We start from the raw sequence: 22887 nt of genomic DNA on the forward strand, positions 1-22887 counted from the left end.
GGTGGGTGAGAACGTCGGTGATGTGAAGATCATGAAGATGGTGTCAGAGCTCTACTGCTTGCCCTGGATGGCGGCAACCACCGACTCTGAATCCTACTCCGTCCCCAGGGCTGCGCGCAAGGGGAAGGAGAAGATTATCGCGCCACTTTCTGGCATAGAAGGCTTGGAATGATGAAACACCACATAGATCTGAATGGAAGTCACTGTCTCCTCACATAGATCTGAATGGGAGCCACTGTCTCCTCAAAAATAGCAATTCCTTCCACTGGAAGACATTAGAAGAAACTATAATCTAAAGGCAGTCCCAAGATCCTGGGGGCCCTGCTTGGGGACTCTGGCGGGAGAGCCCTCACCGGGGAAGCGGCGAGGATCATCTCTATCAGCTATGAGAATCGATTAATCAAGCGGTGGACGGGGCTTGTGAGCTGCCTCCGCTTTGGGTCGGGCGCTGCAGGAGGGCGGTAGGAGTATTCTGGAGAGGAGGAGGGAGGGGGGAGAGCGGGTTCAAAGGAAGAGGGCGGGTAGAGGGGCCTGCTTTGTAGGAAGAGTCGGAGGCGAGGATGGAGGATGAGGAGGAGAGAGAGAGAGAGAGGGGGGGGGAGGCGGAGGGGGGTGAGAAGGCGGAGAAGAGGGAGATGGGAGCGGATGGGAGCGATCCATCGGAGAGGGAGGGTGTTGGGAGGGGCTTGTCCGGGGTTCAGTGGGGCGAGTTGGCCTCACTGGAAAGGGAGAACCGGAGGAGTCGTCTCGGCGGGGAATCGGCCACCAAACCAGGGGGGGCCAGAGGGACCCTCACAGTGACTGGAGGGGGCCCATCATCGATGGGTGGGTGCTATGATAAATGCTCAAAACGGTTATGTGACAGAGCTGAATCCTCTTGTACTCTGCTAGCCTGGCGCCCGTAGCAGCGACGCTTAGCTCTAGGAGTTGGCTGACGGCCTTGGCGCTGTGGCCAACGGTCTGCCACTCACTAGCAACAAAGTCATCCACGGTCGGGTCCTGGTGCTTGGCTGCCTAAGAGCCTAACTCTTTCTCTACCCCCTAGTGAAGATCTGAATGGTGATCGGAGGTGGGAACCACTGGAGGCGGTCTCCGGGACTGGCGTTGAGGGCAAGCTCTGGCGAGGTGGCCCATCTTGCTGCAAATGAAACACTAGCCAGGAAGGCCTGAATACTCCACTCGCTGAATGATGGGGTCTCCCCGAAGGCATGGAATGGATATGACACGAGGCGTTGTCTCCGACGAGGCATTACAGATTTGAAGGGATGGAATCGCACGGGCGGCAGTTGGGGGGGGGGGGGGGGGCGCCTTTCCATCACTCTCCCAATGGCTCCACCGATCATGGGGAGAAGAGAAAGGTATCCTTCCTGAGGCCTGGAAAGCAGACTGTCACTAGAGATACGCTAGCCAGTGGGTTGGACGCGGGGTCGAAGCCGTGGTGCCACCGCGCAAAGAAGGCTTGGGCCGTATGCAATGCAACAGGGCTGAGCTGCATGACTCGATTTGACGCCGCCGCTGGCGAGTTGAACTCTACGTGGTAGTAGCCATGCCCCAGAGGATGAATGTCTATGATCTTTATAGGCCTGCCAAGGAGGCTAGCTTGCAGAAGATCTTTGAGTTGTCTGGGCGCAGAGCGGCTACTGACAATTTCGCATCCTATAGTGGAGGCCTCTAATGATGCAACAGTCGAGCGAGGAGCTGAAAGATAAGGAAGTAACGGCGGCTGAAGTCCTCCTGAGGGTGAAGACCAGAATAGGCCTAGACTTGCCGAATAGAAAATGCATAAGACCTGAGAACGCTGCCAGGAGAAGACGGAAGGGGTGAAGAAGCCGAAGGTAAGCGGGGAGGTTATGGAAGAGGAGGGCGAGGCGAGGAGGAGAATGGCGAAGGCAGGGGGCGGCAAGAGACCTGGCGGGGGGGGGGTGCGGATGGCGAGGGGACTAGATGGGGGGGGGGGGTGGAGTGCTCCAGATTCACGCACGACGCTAAGGGTAGATTAATACTGATTTGAGAGAGAACATTTTATTTTTCAAGGCTATCTTAATTAATGTAAGCTAATCCATCATCATATTAGATGTTTAAACTTTACAGGTAGATGGGTTCCGGTTTGATCTTATGGGGCATCTGATGAAAAGTACAATGGTAAGAACCTTTTGTTGATCAGAACAGGCAGTAGAGTTTGCATTCGAGGTGATTTGTAGCATGGCCCGAATTGGTTGAAATAAAGGACAAAACTGAGGCATTTTTTGGTTGCTAGTGGCATTTAAGTCTTCACCTTGAGAGCTGAAGGTATTGAGACCTGAAGGGAACCTACTTATGCATCATGTACGTTTTTGCTTGTGAGTTTTCCTATTGTGTCACGGTTTGTTTTTGTTACTATGTGCAGCTTCGTGCAAAGAAGACGCTTCAAAGCCTGACTGTGGATCATGACGGCATGGATGGATCAAAGATTTATCTGTAAGCTGGAATCAAGCTGTTCGTTGCTCTGATTATTGACTTGCCTTTGGCCGTGGTTTTGTATTGTTCTGTTCATAAACTTGTCCTTGCAATTTGGGCTGTATTGTCAAATTCACAAAATAGATATTATGAAATTTTTGTGATGGTCAAAAGGATTACCCTGTTTCGTATAGAAGTCGTATAACCAAGATTTTCTCTATATTTCACGAAGTTGTGCAAATTACTCAAAAGCATCAAGAAATATCTTGTGTTTGTTACAGGGGTGCCAACCTGATGAATGCCTTTTTTTTGTACAGTTATGGGGAAGGCTGGGATTTTGGAGAAGTAGCAGGTAATGGTCGAGGTGAAAATGCCTCACAATGCAACCTAAGTGGTGCAGGAATTGGCAGGTAGATACATTGAAATAAGTCATGATGTCTAATAACTATTGCTTGTGATAGTTTTGATAGATTTTTTCTTGATATTATCCTCTTCATGAGGCTGGCCAAATAGATACTGCTTGAAATAGTCTTAGTAAGTTTTTCTAGTTGAAATAGTCATGGTAAGTTTTTGTACTTGATAATTCTCTTATCCTCTTTCAATCATTTTTTTAAATACATTGTTGAGAGCTGAAAGGTTCATTGGTGCATCATCACAACTATTTATTTGTTCTCACTAAATTAGGAACGATTCATACACCTTCCATAAAAAGGGAACCTCACTTCAAACAAAATAGGTGAAAGACCACAGGTTTCTTTAAGAAGAGAAGGCCAAAAAGACATTGAACTTGATTTTTAGTGACACAGATGTACAGTTTCTTTCTCACACACACAGACTAAACACACGTGGAACATTCCAATCCGCACCTAGAGGTTCTTGAATATTGTCAATTCGATGCGAGTGATGATGGTAGTATTTCATGTACATCCTATGGAGTAGATTGCACATGATGGCTGTAGAGGAACATACATCTAAGTAACAGGAAGGCTTATTTCTCATAGGAGCTTGTAGTTATCTAGGATTGCAGCAACCCATCATGCTTAATAAAAAGAAGGGACGTCAAAGAAGTGAAGCTAAGTTAATGAGTGCTTTGGCTATTATGGTCCCATGAGCATGGAAGCTCTGCCGTTTGCATGCGAGAAGGAGAACTGCCATATCCTTCTGCCACATTTGTGCTTAGGCGGTGAAGATTTTATCTAAGATAATCCTATCCCAAATGAAGCTTGCCTGAGAATTATGGATGAGGTTGGGAAGGTGAGGTTGAAGGCAAAGACTTATCGCCTTTGCGAGGATTTTGTAGGCCATGGCAAGGAGCGTGATGGGACACCACTGTCCTACCTCAAGTTAGTCTCCCCCTCCTTGGGAATCAAGTGAATGAGGTCCACTCCAGGTCTGTCCGGAAGAGCACCTGTCCACATAACCTCATGTGGGTCAGTCTAGAGCAGCTGGGAATGTAAGTTGGTGGCGATGGCACGGACCCAAGGGGATCTAATGCCACCACCCTTCAAAGATGGTTCACGTCAGTCGTGTGATAGTGCGGACCTGACGAGATCATCCACTGCTTGAGTCCAAAGGGATGCTTGGGCGTGGTAGTGGTACTCCACTCTTTGTGCCTCTATGGCTCATAGATCGGTACATGCAGGCTCCATACGTGCGCACATCTATGTGCTGCCTGGCTTTTTCTTTTTCTTGGAGGTGTTGAAGTGAGGCTAAGCTGTGAGACAGGCTCCTCTCCTGCTTGCGCAAGGCCTCAAGGCGGTCCTGGGCAGTCGATCGAAGAAAAGTGTTGATCCCCCGAAGGGTGCTGTCAAGCTAACAAAAGAGTGGCAAGAAAGGAGGTTGGGAGGCAAAACGGAGGAAGAACAGGACAACATCTGACGGGGTCCTGCGGAGGAGCTTGCAGGTAGGGGAGAGGGCGGTCCTTGCTTTTGCAAAGTTTGGCAATGGATAGAATATGGTTTAAGTTGGTATTGGGAAACTCTTTCAATTGGAGTAGAGGAACAAACAAATAACTGGATCTTTATAATAATTTTAAAATGGCAAGCTGGACAACAATAATGCATTGACGTGCCTTGTTTACAAATTAGAGTTTTCTCATCATAATCATTTTGAGGTGACCTTGAATATATTTTTAAAAAAACTTTCAGTTTCAATGACCGGATACGTGACAGTACCATTGGCGGCTCACCTTTTGCTGATCCTCGTCAGCAAGGTTTTTCGACAGGCTTATATTTGAAGGTACATATATTTGGCCCTGAATAGTGGCAGTATCTTATTTTCCTGCCTCAATCGAAGTTTCCAAGCAGTTCAAGAGCATCCTTCGTCACAAAGATAACTGGCCCTGATGCATTTTCATTTAGTGTTAAATTGGTCATTTAATCTGTCAATGCTTTTGTATCTCAAAGCTTGACGTTTATAACTGATTGGATGTTTTCTTGTCCGGAACAAAAGTTTTGGGGCTCTAGGGCATTAATGGCAACAATAGTATTTTCTCATAATGGTAGCCCGAGCTCCTCTTATCTTTGAGATATTTGGTTTGTGTTTTCTCATTCCAGGAAATGAAGTGCAGTCTCCAGCATATTTTAGGTACTGGTAAATTCAGCCAGGAAAGAAAAAACACCAACAACAAATCCTTGGAAGCGAAAGCAAATTAAAAGGCCTGTTACCTAGGATACCCAAGAATGCTGTGCCTTGCAGTTATCCTGAATTCTTCTTGCAATAGTTGCACGAGTATGGGTGGTGTAGGTCCAAATGGCAGATGGTTACAGTGTACGGAATTCGTTTGTGGTCCCACTTGCCCCTCTGCAGCTAGTCCTCCAAATCACCCATGTGAATTCCATTAAACATAATAATCTACATAGAATATATGGGTTCCTGAAGCAAGGAGCTACACACCTACCATACAGAGCATAATCTAGCAAGGAGCTACACACCTACCACATCACTCCCAAGGTGATAAAATTTAGCTGTCTTGATGTAAGAATAAGATGTGCAGTCTTCTACCATCATTGCCAAGCTTCTTTGCATTCTGAAACATAGTGCTATATAGTCTTTGACGTCTCTGCAATATGTTGAGGGCTGTGCCCTTTATTGATCTCCATGTATTTAGAGGCAGTTCACCGTGGGCTATCAGTGAAAAGAAATGATTCACCTCCTAGTTTCGATGCAAACTCCACAATCCACTCTAAACAAAGGCATGCATGGCTCTAGTGATATGCTATCACCGTTTGGCCACCCAACTGGTCTACCCGTGCTTTCTCATTATGTATGTACATTGGATTGGCGTCCATGGCAATTGCATATGCGGGGGGATTGATGCCACTCATGTGATACTGTGGACTTGGCTTTCTGTTGGGACTTGTGCCTGTGTACATGCTTAGAAATGCCTAGAAGATTGGTGTTCCATTGGGTCTGGTGCCTCGTGTACTCTCCTGGAACACATCTATTTTGATACAGTGACTAGTCTCATGAATGGGGATTGTCCGTACCAATGCTGCATTGGATAACATCTTTATGTGCTTGCCTGCAATTGAATTTGCATGCTGTTTTCATGCTTGCTTGGCCAATGTGTAGTTCAGAGTAAGGAGACGCCCGCCCGTGAATTGTGCATGTGAAATTGTCTGCTGACATGGTTATGTGGCATGTGAAGAGTAGGATTCCATATTCACATACTGTGTGTGTTTTCTTGTCCTACCTGCTCTCTTGCAGATTGTTGCTACCATGTGTTGGTGAGAGCAGACGGTTAGGAACATGGGTACTTGAGAGAGTAGTGTGAGTTGCATATCTACACCGACAACCATATTGTTCGCATTACTGTATTCATATGCTCTGGTATGGAAATCTGGTCAGAAATGCCCATGACACTATGTACTTGATTCTCCCAAGATTAATATACTCTATTGAGGGAGGGGTCGGCCGTTGCAGCTCATTGTGCATCTCTTGTCAATTTAGCAAATTACATTTTGTATTGTGCTTGTTGTCTAGTAAATCTTGATGTATTTAAGTGTATTGATTAGCATTGTGTTCAACCAAGCATTCCAGACCGGTGGAATTACATATGCTATTTCATCACAAGTGCTCTATTTAATGACCTATTGTGCCTATGTAGTAATTGAGCTTTAGGGGCCTTTGACTCTTAAACCATTCCCACTCTTTTGGATCCCAATGGTAGGACAACCATGAACAGCTAAAGTCTCCAATTCGACCTCCATGTGCACCATTGTCTATCTCTTTTTCTCACCACTCCAACAAGAAGTAGTTCTACATCAATTCTAGCTGATTATCATACTGTTGAGTGACACTAAGGTGAAGCTCTCTTTGGAGCGCCCCCCCCCCCCCCCTTCCCCGGGTATTGCGCACCTGCTTCTTGAGCTGTTGTGCCCTTCTCCCTTTCATTCTCTTGCTAGTGCCAGCAGTTCTCCCCTCTTCTTCAGATTCCCTTCGCCTTTGCCTTCCTACGTCTATTTCAGGCCCTCATTCCTCTTTGCCTCCCTCCTCATCCTCAGCCTCGCTTCTGCTTCGCCTTGCCCCTTCCACTGTCTTGTGCTGCCTCCTAGCGTGTGCTTCCCTGTCCCCTCATTTTCATCTCCTCAGCTTCCTTTTCTTGTTTGGTTTTTTGCCCTCTCCCCTTGCCAAGCAGAGCCTCTTGCATACTATCTTGTTGTCATCCCTACCCCCCTTCCCCCCTCGCCTCTATAGACCAGGGGTTCTCCCTCGTTTGCTGAGATCCATGGCCATTGTGCACTGAAGATTGCACGCACAAATCTTGACCATCCATCTTCAAAGTAAACGCGGCCGAGTAAACTACGCAGCACTGGAAAATAGCACTGGAGAATGGCTTGAAACCACACGGTTCCATTGCTTGAAGGTATAGTGTAGTGGTAAGATGTTTCCAATGGTGACCCAAGGTCTTGAGTTCTAATGCTCTTTTGCACATAACATCTTGCTCCAAAAATTTTTAAGTCCCAAACCCAAATTCACCCTCATCTCATGATAAAAAACCCAAACCCAAATTCACCCTCATCTCATGATAAAAAAACTATGAAGTAAACTATGTCCGCTTAGTAAACTACAAAGTAAACTATGATCGCTTAGTAAGCTACAAAGTAAACTAAGACGGAATTTTCCCAGTTTACTTTGTAGTAAACTGCTATATCATTCCCGATCGAGGCCGCCGTGTCTCTCGCCTTTTGTCAAAGGTGGACCTACGGCTACTAGCTTCGACAATTTCCTCCCTTGTGGCCTCTTCTTTGGTTTGCAAGGTCGTAGGGAGCCGTCTTGTGCATGGGCATAACCGGGATTGTCTCCAGGCAGTCCTCATCGGTGAGCCTGGAAAAATCATCGGCATTCATTTTCTTGGGTTTGGTTGCTCTCAGGTAGAGTTTGATTCACCTGTTGTGGTGGCTGATCGTGTGATGCAACAGAGTCCCTTGCGATACACAATGCTTAAGCTTATTTCGCAAGATGGCACTATGGCTTCGACCCTGCATCTGCCTATTGGCAAGTGTAACCGGCTTCCCTGTGAGACGGTTTACTTCCCCGGCCTTCAAAAGGAGTATCACCCTTTGATTCGATCGAATTGTCGGTTGTTAGGGCAGTTTTTGGAGTCACTATAGGCAAACGCTTCAGTGGTGGCTAGGACAATGGGCATCCTGTCCATTAGAGTTTGCGTTGCTTCTCTGGAGGATTTATTGCATGTCATAGTGCTTCCCTGCCTCTTAAGGTGACCCGATTCTTTAGGGGGACGAGCATTTTCTGAGCGAAATCTTCCGAGCGTCCGAGCGAAGGAAAAACAAAGCTTCCAACTATGCAAAAATATGACAAAAATGGATCAGAAGAAAGCATAGTTTCACTTAGAAATATGAAAAGTATTATAGGAATGCCTATTTTATACACGACTATTTATGTGAATCTTTGGGAATGGTGAGAACATAATGGGATGGCTTTTGAAGAAACCCACATGTAGAGTAGACTTCTCTATGAAAATTCCCTTATGATCCTTCTTACAACTTTTTACTTAATAGGGGGTGACATTGAAAAACCTCTCTCAACCTATCTTCATGAAAGGGTTTCTCCAAAGAAAACTCATTGAAGCAAGCCATCAAGGTAGTTTCTCCAGCGAAACCCCTTTGAACAAGGTCTTTCAAGGTAGTTTCGCTGGCGAAACTACCTTGGACAGCACTTTTAAAAGTGACATAACTTTCACATCCAATGTCCAAATATAGTCATTCAGCCACTCAAATTGATCGAAAAACCCCATTTGAGCACATCTATGGGGTTATATTTTGGAAAACCTTGCATATATAGCATTAAATATTACATGTATTTTATGAGAGTGATATATGAGCCCAAGTTAATACTTATTTACGATAATTTAAACTTCTGTAGAAACATGTCCATAAATATCTTGTTATTAATACTATAAAAACACTTGAAAGATATTGTCATATGATATGTTTAATAAGTAATTATTTATGTATAATATTATTATATTGAGAGTGATTATGAGGGACGTTTCTTAAATGAATTATTTTTCAATACTTTTTTAAGGTAATAACAACGGTACAAAGGGATGTCTATCTATCTTACAATCTCTCTCTCTCTCTCTCTCTCTCGTTTGTCACCACATGTAGTTTCAAAGAGAACTATAGTTGGGTGTTGGTCTTATTTTTCTCGCTCGAAAGAATCTTGCTCGTAATTTTTTGCTCATAACATTGACGTACTCATTCTTTAGTAGGTAGAATTTGCAGGTCTCCCCGCCGCTGAGTGTTTCATTCGGAGGCAGACGGGCCACCTTGCTCGGTCCTTCCCTCGGCGCCAGGCCCATAGAGGAGCCTGCTCCCCGACCTTGCCCAAGGCTTGAGGAGGAGCACTCGACAAGGGCAAGAGCTGCAAGACTTGAGCCCGTGGTGGAGGTTCCTGACCAATCGACTCGAGTTGCCTTGCCTCCCTCCCAGGCTTAGCAGGAGGAGAGCACTGGCCGTTGGTAGCCAATCCAATGCCCTAACTCCAAAGTGGCCCTCAAGTGCTAGCTGTCTCGAGGACTCCAGGGCAAGCCTGAAGTACTCGTGGGGATCCATGTGATTGATGCGATTTGAGGTATGTGATTGTTTGAAGAGTGCAGCTACTACCATTGGGGCTACAACAAACTCTGCTTGGATAATTTGGTGTGGGACTGATGGTTTGCTGCGGATCATACGGGAGAAGATCATGACGTGGGGCCTCTCAACTCACTGCCAATCCTCATCTGATAAAAATCTAGCCCCCAAAAAGGCTGGTCCGTACATCAAGGTTGGTGTGATAAGGGTACCAAAAAGCCAACCCTTCGTCCTAGGCTCCTGGAAATGTGCCTGGAAGCAGTGCTGCTTAAGTAAGCTCAAGGCTGCATATCCTCGTGTCACTGTGGCATGTGCTGCGAGAAGCATGGTGAAACGTGGGCCATTGAAAGTGACACCAAGGTAGACATAGGATGAGACAATCTCCACAGAATCCCCTTTGCATGTAAAGCTCAATTTTGATGTGAAGGGGCGGGAAGTATTGAAGACCATTACCTTGGTTTTACCAAGGTTAATAGAGAGGTCTTGCTGAGTCTCATGTGCAAGTGCTTGAGATTTGAGGTCCAAGTGCAAGTGCTTGAGATTTGAGGTCCCTTGGGGAAATAAATGCATGATAAAACTGGTGGATAAAGAAGTGTTGGGAATGATAATTTATTTGTGTTGTTCTGGTGGAGATATCATCGAGTGATTGAGAGCCTCCCTTCTTGGTGAAATGAATTTACAGTGGACAAGGAATTGTTGGGAATGAAAATGTATTTGTAATGCTGTTGTGGAGATGTAGACTAAATGATGGGCACTTGTATGATGAATGCTCGAGGAGCTCCCTTGTCTCTTGGAATGCAGTAATCTCGAAAAATGCTCAGCATGGTGAGCAAGATTGTTATGGCTATGCAACAACAATCTCTCATTCTGTGCCTGGCCGCCACAGGATACACATGAGCCTTCTGTGCGCTGCCATCTGAACCATTGCCACTTGGATGTGTAGCCTTTGTGCCACCTGGCCGTACCATACAGCTGTCAAACACCTCCTGTATCTCACAGCGCCTCTTGCGCCTTCTACACGACCTGAACCATCGCCACCCGTACTGGCTGTTGATGGGTTGCTGTGCATCTCTTGCTGAACTACGTTTTCACAGCTTTGTACTAGTTGAGCTGCCATATTACTTCACAGCCTTGCCCTGGTGCACTCATCTCAGTGCGAGCTTTCTTGTGGGTTGTCCCTGTTTTAGTATGGACAACAGAACTTGGAGTTACTTGGATCTGGATTGGAACTTGGATAAATAGCTTGGACATAGAACTTGGAACTTGGACATGAACATGGAACTTGGACATGAACATGGAGCTTGAACATGGAACGGGGGCGATGTTCTTGGAGTTTCCTCCAAGCCTCTTTGCAATTTGGCTCTAAGAAAAGTTGATATAACTCATTCTCTTTCCGAGCGTAGAACTCCTATATCTTGCGTTGGATGAAGCGTAGAGAAATTCCTTGCACTTGGTGCTTCATGATTTGCCCAATCCGAACTTCATGCTTAAGACAGGAGCATGTGACTCCGCATTCATCATCATACCAACAGAGTTTTTCGGCATGGAATGGCTTGGCAATAGACCGCCGCGTGCAGATGAAAGAAGTGGTGGCAGATGGGTGGAGTATGGTGGTGAGTTGTGATTGTTAGCAGTCATCTCCTATCTGTATATTTACACTAGGGCCTCTGTTGTGGGTGTGCCCGCCCGATTTAGGTGTTTTCTCATTTTTACCCACTCTCCATATTTTTCCCTATTTTTTTCCCTATTTTTTTGGGTGTGGGAGGTTGTCTTGTGCTAGTCAGGCTGATCCAGATGCTGGCTGACTAGACTCTGCTGCTCCCAGGCTGTCCCCCGTAGCTGGCCGACTGACTACTGCTGGCCGACAGGTGTTTGTGCTGGCCAACTGGAGGAGAGTAGGTCGTGGGCTGATCTGATGGCAGTCGGCTGGTTTTCAGCAGGCCGACTGGTCATCTGGGGCCATATAAAATGGCCCCTTGCCCCTCCACACATCTCACTTTGTATCCGGGATTTTCATGTGTATATAGCAGAGTTATACACACCTCTTGATACCTCCTCCATTGGGCCATCAGGGCACCGACCATGCTCCCAGGGAGTCACCACTGATAGAGCAGTTATCTTACGTCGTGCTCGTCGGCCACGCCCACTAGGATCCCGACCACGACATCCTCACCATCGCCAGATCAGAGCCATTATTGCTCGGCATCGGAGGCGCCTACCTTGCTTCTACGACCTCTCCATTCTAGACAGCCCCATGGCGGAGATACTTGATCTAAGGAGAGGGCAACACTTCAACTGATCAGCATACATGGATCTACCTGATATACATTTTTCAGTATTTTCTAGTATTTTCTACTCAGTATCATCTCGGAGTCTTATAGTTTCTGTTCTTATAACTGTAGGACAATCATTTTATTGTACTTTTTAGTCTCATTTAGTTGTTCTCTTTGATGAGACACCAACTTCAGATGTATTCTTAGTTTTGGTCTCATAGGCCACTATGGCCTCTTAGAGACGTTAATATATCATTTCATTTTCTCTCTCTCTTCTTTGCGTTTTTCTGTCGTGCACTTGCTCTAGTGTTTTCAGATCTTGTCATCTCCGCTGCATTTTCTGACATGGTATCAGAGCTCTAGGCTCTTGGAAGATCTTGGGAATTGTGTGAGCAAGAGGGGGGCTGTTTGTGTTGTTGATTGGAGGACTGTTTTGGGCTGTACGGGAAGAGGAGAAGCAAGCGAAAGGCAGGCCTTGTTGCTGGACAGCCACTTGCAGGTTTAGTTCTTCATTTTTTCCCACCCACTCTCCCTTTTCAGTTACATCTCCACAATGGCAGAGTTACTTGAGATGGCTGAGAAGCATGTGAAGATCCCGACACTCCCCACGTTCCTAGTGGACCGTCAGTTGGACTTGAACAACTACGGCATATGGAAGGTAATGATGGAATCTGTTTTGGAGTCTTACGACCTTGCTGATTTCATTGTTGTTGGGGTTCCACGGTCGGAGTTAGAGGAAGGGGATTACCCTCTATTCGGAAGGAATGTGAGGCACATGCACTGTTATGGGATTGTGTCAATGCAAGAGTCCGTTCTTTCATTTTCCTCAATTGCACACCATAGGTAATCAATCATATGACGCTGGCCAGAGGTATTTGGCAGCATTTGGCTTCTCTCTACGACAGGGTATCGCCCATGAAGAGGATCTCCTTGGAAGTTCAGATTCAGGTGATGAACTTGTAAAGTCATTGACGATGCGGGAGCACATCAACAAGTTGCAGGCTCTTCAGTAGGAAGTTCTCCAGGCTGGGAAAGAGATATCATCGGAGGATATGGCCATAACGTTGCTGTCACATTTGCCCTCTCAATACTTAGCCTTTTACTCTTCGTTGATTACCAGTGGGGCAGGCTCAGCACCATTACATGGGAGGAGCTTGTGCCCATGGTCTTGGACCAAGAAGAAAGATTCACGAACCCTCCACAGGGCGGAGGTTCTGAGGCCTTAACTGGCCAACGGTCAAAAGGCCGTAATAACAAGGGCAAAGGGAAGGCTTCATCGGAGAAGTCTTCTGAGAAGAAGCCCGACTCAAACCGAGAGAAACTGAAGGCAGAGAGGACCTGTAATGATTGTGGTGAGAAAGGCCACTATTGGAGGTAGTGTCCTAAGCGGAGCACCGAGAAGGGTGCAGAATCCTCAGCAGTAACCGTGAAGACTCTAGCTTTTGTGCACCTGGAGGTTATGGACACCGGTATTTCATCTTCTTCGTGCAGGGAGGAGGTTGGAGAACTCTCCGCTATGGATACTTGGGAGTGGATTCTAGACAGTGGTGCTTCCAAGCACATGACTCCTTCCCGCACGGCTTTACAAGGTCTTTGCAGGTATTCTGGTCACATTCTAATTGGGGATACATCCACTATCCCAGTTCATAGTGAGGGCAGGTTGCAGATAGTTCCAGATGGCAGAGGGGGGAAGCATTTCTCCCAACTGTTGTATGTTTCATCACTTGGTTTTCATCTATTGTCAGTGCATCTGGTTTGCAAGGCTGGCATACGGGTGGAGTTTGATGAGCATTTTGTTGCTCTCCGGGACAAAGCAACAGGCCAGGTAGTTTGGGAAGGCGGAGTGGAGGATGGAGTTTACAAACTTTCAGCACTCTCTCTCTCTCAGGTCCTCGGTTTTGTGAAGAGTGGTAGTCTCGTAATGGCCACTTAAGTGTGGATACGTTGCAGGTGTAGGATTTCCCGGACCAGATGGTGGATGGCTTGCCAGATGATGGCAACAGTCGGCAGGAACTTTCCAGTACAGATGTTGGTAGTTCTTGTGTTCGTCAGTCAGAGAAAACTTTATAGGTAACCTATGCTCTGATGTCTCGTAGCATTCGGGACAAAGAAACTCCTGTAGTTGAGGAAGCTCTTTCCACGAGGACCTATTGGAAGGCCATGCAGGTGGTAGTTGATTACTTGCAGGAGAAGGTGGATGTTGCACATTCTCCAGGCTTTGTGGTTCTGGATTCAGAGGGGGTGGTTTACAGGTTTCGAAGGCGTTGGGTGGTCTTCAGGTTTCCAGGACTTGGCATCCCACCGTAATAGTTGTTGATCCTTGTAAGCAGTATAATGCCTCCTTGACTCGGAAGGAGAATGGTTCATTGATTTGGTTGCTGAGTATCAGATTGGATGGGAGCTTCCTGATGAGGCTGTTGAGCTCATGTTTGTAGAGGACTCTTTGGGAGACAGGATTGTGTATCTTGTGGTTTCTGCAGCATGCGAAGGATCTTGGACTCTTTTACACAGGAGGGGGATTGATAGATGGAGTCAGACTCCAAGGATGGAGTGACTCAGATTGGGGAGGAGAGCGAGACACGAGGACCTTGACATCAGGCTACAGTTTTTCCCTCGGCTCAGGAGCGGTTTCATGGAGCAGGAGGAGGCAGCCAACTATTGCCTTGTCGTTGACAGAGGCAGAGTACCGGGCTGCTTGTGGTGCTGCTTACGAGGTGGTGAGGTTGCAGAGGTTATTTGGCGGGATTGGGTCTCCACTGGTGGAATCCACGATTATCAAGAGGCATTTTGTTTGTGAGAAGATTGTTGCTGATGACATCTTGCTAGAGTTCTGTTCGACGGAGGACAGTGCGGTGGACCTCTTCATCACGAAGTCTCTATCTCAGGCTATGCTCTGGCGGCACTCCAGCTCACTGGGGTTGGTTCCACATCCAGGAGCTGAGAGGGGGTGTTAGCAGTCATCTCCTATCTGTATATTTACACTAGGGCCGACCTCTCCATTCTAGACAGCCCCATGGCGGAGATACTTGATCTAAGGAGAGGGCAACACTTCAACTGATCAGCATACATGGATCTACTTGATATACATTTTTCAGTATTTTCCAGTATTTGCTACTCAGTATCATCTCGGAGTCTTACAGTTCTAGTCTTATAACTGTAGGACAATTATTTGATTGTACTTTTTAGTCTCATTTAGTTTTTCTCTTTGATGAGACACCAACTTGAGATGTACTCTCAGTTTTGGTCTCATAGGCCACTATGGCCTCTTAGAGACGCTAATATATCATTTCATTTCATTTCATTCTCTCTCTCTCTCTCTCTCTTCTTTGCGTTTTTCTAATGTGCACTTGCTCTAGTGTTTTCAGATCTTGTCTTCATCTCCGTTGGATATTTTGACAGTGAAGTGAGGGTGGGTAGGGAGATAGTACGTTCCACATCCTGGAGTTGGTGGTAGATGTGGTTGGAGTAAACAAGGTCAAGCTCGTGATCAAAATGGACCTGGGTGTAATGTGGGATGGGGGGTGGTGGCAGAGAGAAGGGTGGTGTGTAGGTAAGAGTGAAAGAGAGGTAGGCATGGTTATCGTCATAGGGGGTGGCGGGATGGAGAAGTCGGGGAGAAGGTGTGCCAAAGCCGGAGATCCCATGAGGTATTCCATGGTGCTAGTACCTATTAAGTGAGGGCGTTGGAGGAGGGCCATCGGGACATCCGGTTTTAAATTTTCATACTTAATAGAAGTCTGCTTTTTGAAAAAAATAAAAAATAAAATAACACACAGCAATGTGGATGATGTTGTCATCGCTACGCCGTAGCCACCGCACCCAAAGATACCGTGCATCCTTGTCCTTCCGGACGATGTTGAGAATTTGTTGGAGATGGGATTTAAAAAGGACAGCTTCCCTTTCTGAGCCAAGTACTCCTCTTGATGTGTGTGTCTCGCCTCGGAAGGTTGATTCCCACTCATGCCCGGCTATGTGTGGTAAGCCCCTCTCAAGGATCTGATGAGTCTCACTATAGAAAATGACATCCTTGCCTGTGAGAATCTTGCTCAAACCTCCTCGATTTGACCACAAGGTGCCATTGCAGTTCCATTTTGCTAACCTCAGGTGTTTGGTCTCATTGACCCTGCGTCCCTATTTGGGACGGCGCTCAGTGAAATGACCCTACCAGCTATGTAGATAGTCCACTTGCCCACTCTACGAGCCTCATGAACTCTAAGAGAGAGAAAGAAAGAAAGTTGTATTAACGTCTTCAAAAGGCCAAAATGACCTATGAGACAAAAAGGTTACATCATATCCATGAGGTACATCATCCTGGGTACAAAATAGTAATAAAGAAAGATAACAAAAAGCTAGAACTATAAAATCTGATCTAGGTACATGAGCAGAGAGCTCTCTTATCACCCTAATACATCCCTCATGGGGGCCGTTGTGATATGGTGCTCAAGGTGGTAAAACTGAGCCGGCGTGAGGTCCTGTGATAATGGGAGAGTGTCACACCTCTCGACCGAGAAGGGAAGGGAAGGGAAGGAAAGGAAAAGGAGAAGAAAAAAGAAAAATAGGTAGTGAATGCATGTAAAAAGACCCCAAGTAAGTAGAAGCTTCCCAAGCCCATCAAACTAAAGATCCGTGGCAAGTGAAGCTTCAAGGCGCATCAGAATGTGGGTACGCCTACATCTTCTTCACATCGACACCTACACAGCTTGTAGATCCATTCTTACACCTCTTTACGTCAATGCTGCCCAACTCAGAACGTGTGATCAAGAACAATGTTTTTTTCTTCCTCTTGTCATTACACCTTTGTGTTTCTGCTATTAAGTCACACCCTACTCTCAAGCTCTCTAAAATGGGTTCAATAAAAATCTTTTGATGCTTGCTTCTCTTCACGTTGTTTGAAGTCCTCTCTCTTCATAGAGTCCTTCTTTTTGCCCATTTTGAGCCGTGTACTTCACAAAAAACATATGAGCACATGCCTAAACCTAAGGACAATCTCCGTGCACAAGGAACACAAGTATGCCAAAGGGGTCAAAAGCGAGTTAATGAAATAGTCTTCAAGGGGCTGCTTATGGTTCTTCTCAGACACGGTCGATGACTACATGCCAAAGCACAACAAAGTGTGCATGCATCATACCCTTGCCATGACATCCTTCTAGGTACATTTCTAGATGGGGAGACCATGGTGGAGGAAAGCCTAGTCCATGGGTAAGACCCATTGCCTAGATTCCGTGAATTGGTGCACGTAAGTGGTGGTTCTCGATGGGCCAATTTCCATTCTTTTGAACAACCCATTCTTGCCAGCAACCCATAAGCCATTGAATCTTCTCTCAACCAAAGTGAAAAAATGTAGAGAGAAGCAGCAATAAGAGTTGAAGAAAGCAGACAGTTGGAGCTATCACATGAAGGAGAACACCCACGGGGAAACCTTCAGCCTGCAGAGCAATAAGGGTTTCATACTTCACATGCACATCTTGCATCAATAGGCACTGACAATAGCTAATGCTTGCACCAAGCGTGGTCATCCAGGTACATTTGTGGATGGGGGAGCCGTGGTGGGCGAAAGCCTATTCCATGGTATTACCAATCGCTTGGTTCCCCTTCAATGATGCAAGCACCTCCAAAGATTTTGAGAGGAGACAGCTCCTTGTGCCTTCATTTGCCTTTCCTTCAACTATCTTCACCATTGCAACAAAAACCTTACCATTGAAGATGCAACAAGCAACCAAGAAGCCCAATCTCTAGTACCACCATGAGATGTGGAAACCATACCTTGCCACACCCAAGAATTTTCGACCACCATCAGTCATAGCTAATCAAGTGAATGAAGGTGGTCTTAGCACATAAATCGTCAAGCAAAGCCATGTGCCCTTTTTCCTTCTATGTACGGGCCCAAACCACTCCCAAGGCCGGAGATGAGGCCTCACATCAAGCATTCCTACGCCAACACTACACTACATGTAGCATATAGCCTCGACAAGCTTCCTACCTCAAGGGCCAACCAAACTCTATCTCCAACAGGCCTCAAAGCTTGTGGATTGGTCTCTTGCTTACCACTAAACTTCGCAAGACAACTTCATCAACTACCTCTTCAATTATTCACACCTCTTTGGAACTGTCAACATCTTCACCACCTGAGCTTGGTGACGCAAGCATGCGATCACCATAAGGAAGGGAGTTATGTTAACCACTATGCCGGTTAAATGGTTTCATCACCCATCCTACCGTAAGGTCTTTCTCACAAGTAATGGAAGCCACACAGCATTGGATTTTATGAAGCTGCCTTACCCTGTGCTGAATGCCAAATAGGGAAGTGACAGACTTGGTGTACATACGTGCTTAAAGGTAGAAATAGTGGCCATGGACCATTTTTAAGTTATGGCCGGCCAAGTGTGAACACTGAGGCAATACACATTCATTCCCTTGTAATAGAATTCTTGTGAGCTCTCTTCCCTCTTCTCCCTACTCTCTTGCATGAGTTCTATTGAACCTTTGCATAGCTTGATGCATACTTGTTTAGATAGGTTTGATTGTAGGATCTCTCTTGCATAAGCTTCCCATGTCTTTCCAGCACTTGTGGGATGGATCCATGGTATAGGCCACCTTCTCCTCACCACCATTAAGGTGATTGAAGCTTTGTCTTCAGTCCCATAGCCATGGAAAATATCCGGTGTGACAACGGGGAGAGGATGCGAAAGACGGGCAAGAGCATCCACACCAGAAGTCGCTTTGTGGCTCTATGGCAAAGTACCCACGACGACACATGTTTTGGCATAGCCAAGGTAAGCTCTAGTCTTGAACGGCTCCCACTATAGAGGGGAGATGCTATTGCTGTTTTGAGTGTTGAGGATGGTATCACCGTATGACCACACATTTTCACCATGTAGCATCACATGGATACTTTTGCTTATGTACCTAGTTTCACACAATTTTTCTTTTCCATGGTTGAGTATTCATCATAGATACATTGTTCTACCTTTTTGGTTTCATAGGCCCTATGGGTCTTTTGAAGACCTTAATATATCTTTCTTTCTTTCTTGGTTTCTCTCTCTTTCCTGCTCTAATCTCTCAATTAACCTAGTTGAATAAGTAGGCTCCTAACCTTGTAAAAGAAATGGAGGGAATGACGACTTCTAATTTGAGCTATTTTTTTTGCCAGAGATGACAACACTTAAGAAAACCATAATCACTCACTAAGACCAGCCCTAGGGGCTTTTATACCAACTAAAAATTTGAAAAGCTAGGGTGGTTCATAACAAATGATTAGCGCCATGACTAATCACACTTGTTTGGACGCAATAATTAGCATAAAACAAGAGTCTAATCTCATTGCGAATTTACTCTTGAAATTAGTTTGGGACTACATGAATTTATAGCTCTCAAGGACCATCAAACTCTCTATCAAACCTCCATAAATTACCTTCTAGAATCTCTGAATCAAATGTGAATTCTCTTACTCACTGATGATTCTTTTAACTAGCCAATGTGGCTAGGAATCTACATCTTTTGCCTTTTACAATGTCACTCATCAAATAACCAATAAACACATAACCTTTGATCAATTACACCATACAAATAAGCTTTCATTTATCACACGTGCACACACATACAAGGCCCATGCACTCCTCAAACTCACACCATCCATCACTAAAGTTTATTTCCGACACCGCCCAACGAGAAATGTTTTATGAATCTGCATCACGAAGAGAAAGGGATGCTGCCAAAAGTGTGAGCGCACCAAGGAGCAGTAGGAAGCGAGTGGGAAAAAGGGCGATGAGACAAAATGGGGAGGGTGATGAGGTGACCGCGGGAGTGGGGGGGTGGGGGGAAGAGATGGGAAGATACAGGGCAGGGAGGAGGGATTGGAGCGGGTAGAGGCTAACCAGGGTCGAAGCATGGTGTGAGGCCAGGGAACAGAGCGAGAAGAAGCGGAAAAACGAAGCAGGGTGGCAGAGAGGAAGTCGGCGCTGGTGGGAGGTAATGGGGGCAACAGGGGTGGCAAGTGGGCAGAAGTAGCGCCACCAGGAAAAACCCTGGGGTTGAGGGGAGGCTGCACAAAGCGTAGGACACAGGGAAGCAGGGGGCGTGGATGTGAAATGGTGGTGGAGAGCTAGCACACAACAAGGGGAGTGTGCACAGGGCTCAATGGGAGGGGAGGGGCTGCTGTGCAAGGGGCAGCGAGCTCCAGATCATGATTTGTCCAGGGATTTGAGCTTGATTCAATTTCTATAATGCCTTGTACCATTGCTTATTTCAGGAGGTATTTAATAATTTTAGAACCTCAATCAGAAACGTCTCTGCCCCCTCTTTCCTTGAGGTGGAATGACCAAGGATGGGCTGCTGTGGCCAAGGAGAGTACTAATTTTTCACACAGATTCTATGCTTCTTTCTTTGAGGCTATTAAGGATAGCCTAGAAAATTCATTTGAATTCCTTTTTCAAGGAACGATCCTCTAGATTTTGTGGAATGATTACTCTTGATCGAATCTTTTATAGAACTTGTTGTGTGTTTTTAGAAATTGCTGGTGCAGTATTGCAATCCTTTATAGATGTTGAAGTCAACAATTTTTGCATGCTGACAGCTACCTGTTCTAAACCAATTCAGTTTCTTTGCAAGTCTCGTAAGGTTCTCTCTGACTAAGCGTTGTTGTTTTTTGGGTTGTAGCCAAATGACCTTCATCAAGGCGATGAGGAAGCTATGAGAATCGCTTTGGCTGCTACCACTGATTGGATTCGTGTATGTATTTCGTAAGACCTTACACACCTACCCCCAACTCTTCCTTCTCTTTTTTCTCTCGTTTATGGGAGGATTTGCAAATATTTATACTGGACTAGTATATATGATATACCTTGCTAGATGTATTCGGTATAGCCTGTAGTGAATAGCTTCTGTATTCTCTGGTATGCATGCTGTAATCTGCTAGTGGCGATCACTATTTCTGATGTTGTGAAGACTCTTATTTGATAAGTGTTTTATTAGGTTGGCCTTGCTGGAAACTTAAAGGATTTCTCCTTCATTAATTATGTTGGGAAAGAGGTATGCTATTAAGACTTTGGTCAGATCAATAGAAATTTGCATTGTCCACTGCACGAATAGAAATACAAGTGTAAACTACATATATTCAGGCATACATAAGGAATATGCTTTCATTTGATGTATTAATTCCAAATTAGTCACGGACAAGGGGTTAAGCTTTTGATATGTGCTCTATAAGTGGGCATACGTTGTTCCTTTTGGGTAGGTGAAAGGTAAGGAGGTCCTTACTCATGATGGAAGACCAGTTGCATATGCTGCGAGTCCAGAAGAGACAGTAAGTCAAAGTTTTTGAAAGGACTAATGCTTTTTCAAGTTTCTATTCTACAACTTTCAATGGACATATTGTTTTTGCTTAAGAATGGCTTAATGGTGCTAAACCGGTAGGAGAAGGTTAAATGTAGCCCTTGAATAAGGAAACAGTACCATTCTCTTTAAGTTTTATGACACGCTGATAAATTGTATCATGTCTCGTGGTTTAGAATTTGGTTGGAGCTCCCCATGTCCTCGTGAGCAGCAAATGCCCCCAACGCACCGCCCGGCGTCCCACTGACGCCCTAAGGCATTGATTGTAACTGTTAAGGTGGAAGGCCAGAAATGGGTACAAGCCTTGGAGAATTTATTGGTCCACATGGAAAATGCTGGGCAAGAAGGAGAATGCTCTAGCAGTGTAGAAGCCACAAATTGTGGAGGTAGCCAATGGACGTTCTTGAGGAAAGAGTTGTGCAAGAAAAGGCCATTCTTTGGTTGGAGAGCTCTTTATTGATATTAGGGCTACTGTTGATTAAAATGATTTGTTGTTAATCTCTTACTAGATGATTTAGGGTTTTGACTGCTGCATACCTGTGATTTGAAGATGATTATTGCTTTATTGGTGAACTTGAACCCTGTCCACACTGCTTTTTTCTTCAGTTTGACGACCTCTTTGTTTTCTTTATTTTTTCTTGGAAGGAGACTTCTAACAAAAAGGTAGGGTGATCTCATCCAATTGGGGGCACTATGCTGCCTTAGATACTGTGGGGGGCCAGACTTAGTCAACCACGCAATAACACCCCGAGTAATATAGGTATGATCACTCCTCAATCTATCCAAGAGCTGGGCTATAGATACCCAGATCCTTTGTGATACCTGGTTCCTCCTGTACGAGTGCTAGAGTCTCTGCTAGTCTCTCCTTTGAATGGGGGGTGTAATGTCATACGCCTCCCAGTGAGGCCTAAGAGTAGGTACTCTCTGGTCTATCCAAGCATGAGCAACCTGGCACTATGTACGGTGTAACTGAAGAAAGATATGCTCCTCATGAGGTTAGTGGCATCAGTCCATTCCCACTCACCAAGGTCCTGATGTGGATATCTAATAGGGCATCCACCATATAGCCATAGGCACCACGAAGCATGAGTAACCATCACTGGGGAAGGGTCAGTATATCAACGCTTCCCACAGTGGCCCACAACTCTCATTTGATGAATCACAAAGCGAGATGTGATCACCTCTACATCACATCTCTCCATCCATCTAGACTGAATGGAGTAGAAGGCAACAATCCCTTCCTCCTTTGGCTTCGGGAATCCCATCACCTGAAGGTGCACACTTGTCCCTTAAAAAACCCCCAACCACAAGTGGTGATGTTCATCTAAGAATGTACCAATGATCCAATGTTTAGGTATAGCTGCATCAATCTGTGTAATTCTTTGATTCTTTGATGACTCCCTGTGAGATGCTGGGTAGATGTCTCTCTGATCCTCTAGAAGACTTTTAAAGATCTTCCAGTCAAGTATTGTGGCAGCACATTTCTCCCAGCCTGGCCACTGCATATATCCTGCTACACCCGGGGGTTTGCCAAGATCCTCTTTAATAAGGTTGTCCCACTAATTGGCTGCCTGTCAGGCTCATCTGGTGTGCTGGGAGCCTATAACATAAAAATATCCTCATACTATCCCAAAGACCGGATGATGGAAGAAACTAGTGGTGAGGATGGGGGGCGGTAATTTGCCTCAGAGAAAATAAAACATGTGCTATGCCTCTAGTCACCACCACTCTGAGGGACACATCTAAGAATA

The 22887-nt window shown here is 45.7% G+C and overlaps 1 protein-coding gene across 5 annotated transcripts in view; it reads left to right on the forward strand.

The window, feature by feature from the left end:
- Positions 1 to 22887, forward strand: part of LDA (limit dextrinase) — a 160351-nt gene that overhangs the window by 61374 nt on the left and 76090 nt on the right. For all 5 annotated transcript variants that reach the window (XM_086816685.1, XM_086816686.1, XM_086816687.1 and 2 more), the window contains 7 exons: positions 2092 to 2142; positions 2387 to 2457; positions 2754 to 2846; positions 4584 to 4674; positions 20462 to 20533; positions 20777 to 20833; positions 21039 to 21107. In XM_086816685.1, the coding sequence (XP_086672811.1) occupies positions 2092 to 2142; positions 2387 to 2457; positions 2754 to 2846; positions 4584 to 4674; positions 20462 to 20533; positions 20777 to 20833; positions 21039 to 21107 (504 nt within the window). The remainder of the gene's footprint in view (positions 1 to 2091; positions 2143 to 2386; positions 2458 to 2753; positions 2847 to 4583; positions 4675 to 20461; positions 20534 to 20776; positions 20834 to 21038; positions 21108 to 22887) is intronic.

This window comes from Cibotium barometz, chromosome 22 (genome assembly GCF_041138505.1).
Source record: "Cibotium barometz isolate CiBa-2024 chromosome 22, ASM4113850v1, whole genome shotgun sequence".
NCBI classification, from domain to species: domain Eukaryota; kingdom Viridiplantae; phylum Streptophyta; class Polypodiopsida; order Cyatheales; family Cibotiaceae; genus Cibotium; species Cibotium barometz.